The 8546-nt window shown below is 35.6% G+C and overlaps 1 protein-coding gene across 1 annotated transcript; it reads right to left on the reverse strand.

Annotated features, from left to right (window-relative positions):
• Positions 1-2704: 2704 nt before the first annotated feature.
• LOC108829568 (uncharacterized) lies at positions 2705-8546 on the reverse strand. The gene is made up of 3 exons (XM_018603199.2): positions 8449-8546; positions 8348-8366; positions 2705-3253 (listed from the first exon to the last, which is right to left on the reverse strand). The coding sequence occupies exons 1-3, from the start codon at positions 8544-8546 to the stop codon at positions 2705-2707; spliced, it is 666 nt and encodes a 221-aa protein (XP_018458701.2).

Here is an 8546-nt window from a genome sequence, read left to right on the forward strand (position 1 = left end):
TATCAATGGTTTAACTGATTTTAAAACATTTAAAATATCACCAGCAGTGTGAGAAGCATTAGGAGAGATCCCAAGGGTTCTAGAAATACCAGATTCTTTTAGGGCCTTGATGAGAGCTTCCAAGTCAGATTTCTTGAGGAGCTCATCTAGGTTGGTCCTTGGTGTGGTGTACACTGATGTACTATTCCCTCAGCCTGGTGAGCCATGCTCAAGTCTCCCTTGCTTCCAAATACGCTCACTGACCCTTCTTCCTTATGGATTTGAGCGCAAACATCATCTAGCTCAGGAAGTTTATCAGCCCTTAGGATATGCTTGATAAGACCTCCATAGGATGAGTTGAGTGTGAGCAGCAACCCAAAGACTTTATCTTCTTCACGCCTGGCTAGAAAGATATCATTGTCCATAGTGTGAGGTCTTAATATCTCCAGCGCTGCCCAAAGAGACCTGAACTTGCCAAAGTGGGGCTGAAACTCCACATCTCCTTGACTGAGACCATTGAAGGCTTTCTTTACTTCAAAGACCTTGGTGAGGTTCGAGACATTCCCATAAATCTTGTAGAGAGTGTCCCACAGCTGCTTGGTAGTCTCACAGTATGAGTAAGACTCCATGATTGCTGGTTCAAGTGAGCTAAGGAGGGCTGAGAGCACCATGAGATCTTCTTGTTCCCATTTGTCATCATCAGCTACCACCATCTCCTTTCCATCTTCTCCTTGGACAGTTTGTTTTGGAGCTGATGCTTTTGTATCATACTTCCATAAACTTCTTCCTCCAAGGGCTCTCTTCACCATCCTGGCCCAAAAGAGATAATTAATCCCTTTCAAGGTCACAGGAATACTGAGCTGTTTGTTGTTGTTGTTGTTTTCTTCCATCTTTCTTCCAAATCGCCAAGAACAGAGAAATTTAAAGAACAAGATGAAGTGAAACAAGAACAGAGTTTGCGGAAGTTAAAGATAGGTTTCAAGAGCTTTGTTGCTCTGATACCATGTAGTTTTGTGAAAGAATAAGTAGATTTGTGTGGTAGATTAAGAGAATCAAAGACAAGAATATATGAAAGAGAGAGTGATGAGTTTGGCGAGTGAGAGAGAGAGAGTGATATCAAGTGAGAGAGTGTAAAGAGGAATTCATATTTCCTTGATCAAAAATAGCTTGCATACAGCATATATTTAAAGCCATATCAGGCCAAGTCAAGACAATAAGAATTAGATTAAACTAAGCTGGTCTTCTCAAGGAACTGGCCGAGATAGTGACAGGTCTTAAACGGCTCCAAGGTAAGAGGAACATGTGACTTCTATTGTATTTTAATCTTGCCGACATCTCTCTTCTTGTCTTGATCCTCCAACGGTCTCCTCTCCTTCTAAACCACTTCTTAGCAAGTATCTTTGCTTTCCTTGTTGTTTAGACTTGGTTGATACCGTGTGGATCAAGTCTTGTACGGATAACCTTGCAACACACTTCATAACCATCCGGGACCATTCTTGCTTGTCTAATCCTATTTATCTTGTAAGACTTCATGTCTTGTATGCTTTCATGTCAACACTAATCACATAATAAAATTATAAGTTGGATTAACGGAATGCCTAACTTCATCATTGAAAAAATGTTCTTGAACTGTTTTGATCATAGAAGATGATTTTTTTGATCTTTAAGTTGAAGTTAAAACTTTTCTCTCCTTGTCTACACATCTTTTTTGTGATTCTCTTTAGTTTTTGTGATGCTTTAGAATAGAGCAAAGACAACTATTTATAGGTGGGGAAAGGGACCTAGCTTCTCCATCAAATTTTGAATACTTTCTCACCAAGTGTTACTTATTTCTATAGCAAGTTTATCCTTTAATTTCAATCATCCATCAAAATTGAGTAAGTGAAAAATGTATATTTAAAGTGACTCATTTCATTATGAGAAGACAAGTATGGAATGTTCCAATATATAAGGTTCATAAATTCTGCTTGTTCTGTTATGCATTTTTCATTAGGTTTTTCCTTTAAATCACTCTCCTCATCTAGAACATTAGTCACTTATATTTTAGTTAAAACATTAGTAAAATAATAAATTAATATTTTTTAAATTAACATAAAACCACATCATGGAAAAGAAATATACATTTGCATACATTATATTTCTTACATATTTCACCAAAAAAGGTTTGTGATCGCCGCCCCCTCAAAGATTGTTGGATTTTTAGAGACTAGAGAACTAATCCGCGTGAGATCATACTTGAACAACTTTTCAATCGAGAACTGAACATAACCTACCATAATTTCCTTGATGTAGATACCAGAGAGAACATTAAATTTCATCCTCAAAGAACCGGAGTTGATGATCGACAAGAGACAAGAGTGAAGATCAAGTGGCATACAATCTATCGCCAAAGAACTAATAAATTAATGAGAAACCATAATCTTAATAGAGATTTTGATTGTTGCTGCTTTTCATTGCGAGAGAGCGTTATTTAGTATTTATTTTCAAAATAAGGCTCATCAATTTTTATTATTGTTACAATTTAAGCAAAAAAAACTTTTATTATTACAATTCATAAGAAAAAATAAAATAAAATGAAAGTAAAACTAGTAAAATGCAGCCACAAGGGAGAAAGATCATGAAGTTAACAAAAAAAAAATGACAAGCAAAAGTTTAAAAAAAAAAGAAAAGAAATAAAGGAGAGAGATCATCATATCAAAATTTCCATTAGTTATTCTTGGCACCGTTAAGGGTAACGTGATTGAACGGCCACGCTAGTCGTGTGCTCGAGAGGTTGAGTGCTAAACAAATCAGAGTAGACCTCAATAAAAAACTTTTCAACCACATCGAGGTAAGCAGCGCAACGAAGACGAGAGTAGCAATCGAGGATCTCCCGAACATCTAAGACATGTTCCTCATCATTTATTATATCACCATTCATTATCTCCTCCATCTCTTGTAGCTTTCGGAGAATAAGCTCAACCTTTGGTTTCGAAAAGAGAGTCTCATTTCTGTCTCCTCTTCTCGGTGGTTGAGCCAAAGCACTGTTTTCGGTCACATAGTCTCTGGATTTAGGCTGTAACTGCTTAGGTACGGATGATGTCGATGATGATGATATAATGTTTTTTGGGTTTTGATGATGATGATCGTTGATAGAGGTATTGTTAGGTGTTTTAGGTAGTTTGTGATAGGTAGCATTGTTGGAGAAAAATGATTTGAAGTTGTCGATGGTTTTCTGGAAGAATTTTCTTGTGTTGGAGATGGAGCTTCTGAACCATCTCTCTGATTTTTTCTTCTAATTCTGAAGATTGAAAAGCAGACTTGTTTTCTTTTATTAATTCGGTCGTCTTCTTTGAGTTTGGTGAATTGTCCCTGGAAAGCTCTTCCTTATATTAAAGAAAAAAGTGAACTTAGTGACTTTTTTCTTTTGAAACACAATTAACTTCGTGCAAAATCGGCGAATAACATATTTGTAAATATCATAGCCTATTTATCTCGTGTAAAACTTTGAAATAGTTTTACAAAAAAAAAACTTTGAAAATAGTATTGATACGTGTGATATTGCTTTATTCTAAATTGGTAAAACACATAAATTTTTACGAAATTATCATTGTGTATATATACTGTATATATCTATAATATGCACACTAAAATAAGGGTTGTGCGGATTAATATATATCTAGTTTTTTTTATACAAGTTTTTACTTTAATATAAAATTCTACATTACATAAAAAATTCAATTTATATTATAGAGTAGCAAACTTTAATACCCATATTAACAATTTATGTATTAAATTTATTTTTGTTTCATATTTTATTTAGTAGATGTGAATCTTCTCTTTAAAAAGAATCAAATTATCATAACAAATTTGGAGTTGAAATCAAATAATTTTTATATTTGTGAATTGAAAAGAATTCTAGTATCATTCAATGTGTTAGAAACTGTAATCTCTCTTAAAACATATGAAAATACATGCTTATATTTTGATATTTGCATTGAACATATATTGAAAAATTAATATTTTAATTTTTAAATATTGATTATTTTTAAATGATTATAAATTATTAAAACCACTAAACATCCCACATTAAACACAATTTCTTGGAGTAAAATTTTATTACACGAATATGCAAATCATCATAAAATCATATGACTAGAAACTTCATTTATTGTATAGGGGTTTTTGCAAAATTGACTCAAAACATGAAGTCAACCACAAAACTAACATATGTTTTTTTTTTTGGATTTTTCTTTTGCCCTATCCACCCCAGAAGTTGACATTATTTACAAAAAATGCCATTAGCTTTTTTTTCGAAAATGGCCTATTTACTCTCTCAACATCATCATCTTCAAGTATTTACAAAATTGTCATTGCCATCGATACCCAACCACCATGAACACCAATTTGAAGCTCTTGATGCACCTCAAATCGATTTACACTCTTTCTTTCTCAATTCTTATGAACTAAAAACAACATCGCTTTCACTTTGTTTTCATATTCATCCAAAAACTCAAGCTTTTGATTGTAAATTTTTATGGTTGATAGAGCCATTCAAGCTCACGATTCTTGGTGGGTTACTTTCGTTTGAGGTTCTGTGTGGTTGGAGAAGATTTATGTGTGCTAAGGAAGTCATCTCATTGATTTAAGGTATAAAAAAGATTTTTTCCCAGATCTGTTCGCCCAGAAAACTTACGTGTAAGTCTTCTGGCTGTAGAAGACTTACGGGTAAGTCTTCTGCTCAAATGGACGACTTACTTGTAAGTCGTCCATTTTTGTTTGTTAAAGAAAATCTCGAGAGTACCCGAGACGACTTACTTGTAAGTCGTCTAGGATAATCATGTTAATTTTGCATTTGACCGAATTGTATCAGAAATTTGACTTTTCCTGGTCGACTTACTTGTAAGTCGTCTCTTGCAAAACAAAAGAATAAATATTTTATTAAAGCTAGACGACTTCCAGGTAAGTAGTCTCAGGTTAATTTTGCAATTGGAAAATAAAACTTAAATATTTAATGTTTTCCAGACGATTTACACAGAAGTCTTCTGGCTGGACGACTTACTTGAAAGTCATCCAGGATAAGCAAAGTCGTCCATGATTTTATTTTAAGATTCTGGTCAAACCTTACTTATCGTGGACGACTTTCCCGTAAGTCCTCTAAAATGACGACTTCCAAGTAAGTCGTCTGAAAAAATTTAAATATTTTAGTTTTATTTTGCAATTGCAAACTAACCTGAGGCGACTTACAAGTAAGTCATCTAGCTTTCATAAAATATTTTTTTTTGTTTTCCCAGAGACGACTTACCATTAAGTCGTCCAGAAAAAGTTAAATATCAGACACAATTCTGTCAAATGCAAAACTAACCCATTTATCCAAAACGACTTACAAGTAAGTCATCTCGGGTACTCTTGAGGTTTTTTTTAACAAACAAAAATGGACGACTTACTAAGAACAAATTTAAAAGTCAATTGCAAAAATGACCTACCAGATGACATACTAGTAAGTCGTCCAGACGACTTACTTGGTTCTCGTCTACGTCAATGTTTAGTAAACTTTCATTTTCTCTAAAACTATAAATTTTTTAACATTTTCTTATTAATTCATGTATATTAATCAATATTAGGATTATTGAATGAAATTTATAACATAATTGGTGATATTTATGAGATTACCAACATTCATGTTAATCAAAGTTTCTAGCTAATGTATTTTTAACTCATACGCGTTCTATGTCTGCTAATGTCTTTGTAATGTGTTTTATTTTGAATTTTTGTAGATGATGCGTCAGTTACTTGCAGTGTATGGAGAATGGTTGTTGAAAGATGGCTGTTGGGATTTTTTGGTCTATAATTAAAAAGGAGCGAGAATGTATTTTTTGAGTGAAGGTTCGACACATGCTGAACTTCTTGCAATGGCTCAAGAAGATTATAAACTAGACATGAGCACATAGTCTGTGGGGTTAACCTACTCATTACCATAAGCAATGATGCAACATATGGCTACATACACTCTTCCTATTCATGTTACAAGTGATATACAATTTCGAAACTTTCTCGAGATAACCAAAACACATGGAGTACGACTTTGTGTATCAAGCCGTAGCAAGATGAGAATGATTTCAGAGGAAAGGGAAGAAGAAGATGAAGGTGATGAAGATGATGAAGGTGATGAAGCTGATGAATGTTTTGAAGATGATGATGATGATTTGGTTGAAGATAAAAATCATGATGGGGAGGAGGATGATGAGGAGGAGGATGATGAGGAGGAGGATGATGGGAGGATGATGATGGAGAGGAGGATGCTGATATCTCTGATGTTGCTGAAGCGGTCGAGGATGGTGAGGATTACAGTGTTTATAGAAAGGTTAAAGATGAGGATGAGGAAGAATATGATGATATGTGTTTTGAAGATTTTGAAAGAGACATATGTTAGTGAAGGAGGAAGATCGAATGGTAACAATATCTATGTTAACCAGAATTTTGTTAGCAGGGACAGCACTGGTTTCAGAGCTACGGTTGATAGCATTCAACGCAAACTCTCCTTGTGGTAACATGCCGTGTTAATTGTTGTGGATGGAAGATCAGAGCGAGTGTGAAACATGGGACAAACACGTTTTGGGTAACAAAGTATGTGGAAACTCATACATACTCTATGTCAGACCGAATCGCTCAGCAGAGACACTGTATTCCGAAGTATGTTGGTAGGCTTTTCATTGATCGGGTTGGAATCATTGATGGGTTAAATCCGCCGCATATCACTGATGCAATGAAGAACATGTTTGGCATGACACTTGATTACAGCACTTCATACAAAGCTTTGTTATATGCGCAAGAATTGGTGAGAGGATCAGCAGAAGATGGGTATTCGCGACTGCCATCATATCTGGAGCAAATTTCATCAGCATATCCAGATTTTATCACGGATATAGAACTTTATTATGAGAATAATTTTAAGTATTTATTTATCTCTTTTGGAGCTTCTATCAAAGGTTTTAAGTATCAGAGAAGGGTGATTGTGGTGGATGAGACTCACCTAAGTGGAAAGTATGGTGTTATGTTAGTTGTAACCACACAAGATGGTAATTTTTGGATATTTCCATTGGTTTTGGGATTGTAGATGCTGAAGATGAAAATTCTTGGAAATGGTTTTTCATAAAACTGGCGAATTGTGTATAGAAAGCTCTGGTGATAGTATCCGACCGACACACGGCAATTAAAAGTGCGTGTGAGAAGGTGTTTTCTTGGGCAACCCGAGGAATATGTTATTATCACCTTCAATAGAAAATTGTCAAAAAGTATAAAGGGAAGCATCTCTTGTACTTGGTGAAAAGTGTTGCTTATACTCATACGGTTTCAGATTCTGACCGATACATGGATGAGATACAGAGTGCGAACCCGGACCTTGCAACATATTTGGAGAATGCCGACATCAGCCTATGGTCAAGGGTTTATTGTCAGGGAGACATGTACAACATAAAAACGAGCAACATCGCTAAATCTATTAATTCCGCACTGAAGCGAGCTAGAGGATTTCCGATTCAGTTCCTTTTGGAGTTCATAAGGGAGAAGCTATGAAGGTGGTTTTGGAAAAGGAGAGAAGATGCTTTGAGTCTCCCAACTCAACATAGCGGATAAGATGAGGGTCCAACCAATTGATGGATGATGGTTCTTTGTGAAATGTGACAAAATGGACTGTGTGGTTGATTTGGAACATGGAAAGTGTGATTGTGGTGTCTATGCAGTCGAGAGTAAACCTTCCTCTCATGCTATATCAGCTGGAACATATGTTCGTTTGCATGTCTCCACACTTGTATGTCCAGTGTACTGAAAGGATTATTTGTTTGCAGGTGACTCAGAGAATATATTTCTTTGTGTTGGACAACAATTTGAGGCACGCACATGCTTTCCTCCGGAAAAAAAGCGTGGTCCGGGGAGACAGAAGAAATCAAGATGGCAATCTTGGTTGGAGCTATCTAGGATGAGAGGACGCAAACCCCGGAAGCAGCACATGGTTTATAGATGCTCAAAATGCAAAGTAACTGGCCATACACGTCAACAATGTAAGAACTGACGTGGACGACCTTCAAATTAGTCATCCAGAAGACCTACTCGTTACTCGTCCAGGGTTAAGTCTTCCAGACGACCTTCAAGTTAGTCGTCCAGGGATTGTCTTCCAGACGACCTTCAAGTTAGTCGTCCAGATGACTTAACTAGTGTCTTCGATTCTATATATCTGCTTATCTCTTTTGTCTTATGAACTTATCTGTGTCAACTTCTTTGTATTAAGAATTTATGTGTTATGGGTTATGAAGTTTTTATTTTAATCGTCAAATCCAACATTAGATTATCTGAAAGGAGGATAGGTTAAAAAACGTCATCCTATCCTGACCTTGTTAACGTAGCCTAATCTATCATACATCAGCACACAAAATCATCAAGTTCAAATACACACATCCTACAAGTTCAAACTACACATCATCCTATGCTGACCCTGTGTATCTCCCTTCATACGTTCCCATATTCTCATCATTGTCCTCGTTCTCTTTCTTTTGCTGGCCAGGAAGCTCTTTAAATATATACACCGCCAT

This window comes from Raphanus sativus, chromosome 7 (assembly GCF_000801105.2).
Source record: "Raphanus sativus cultivar WK10039 chromosome 7, ASM80110v3, whole genome shotgun sequence".
NCBI classification, from domain to species: domain Eukaryota; kingdom Viridiplantae; phylum Streptophyta; class Magnoliopsida; order Brassicales; family Brassicaceae; genus Raphanus; species Raphanus sativus.

Coding starts and splice junctions, on each gene's coding strand:
- LOC108829568 (XM_018603199.2), bottom strand. CDS start 8,546: ATGGCGGTGTATATATTTAAAGAGCTTCCTGGCCAGCAAAAGAAAGAG.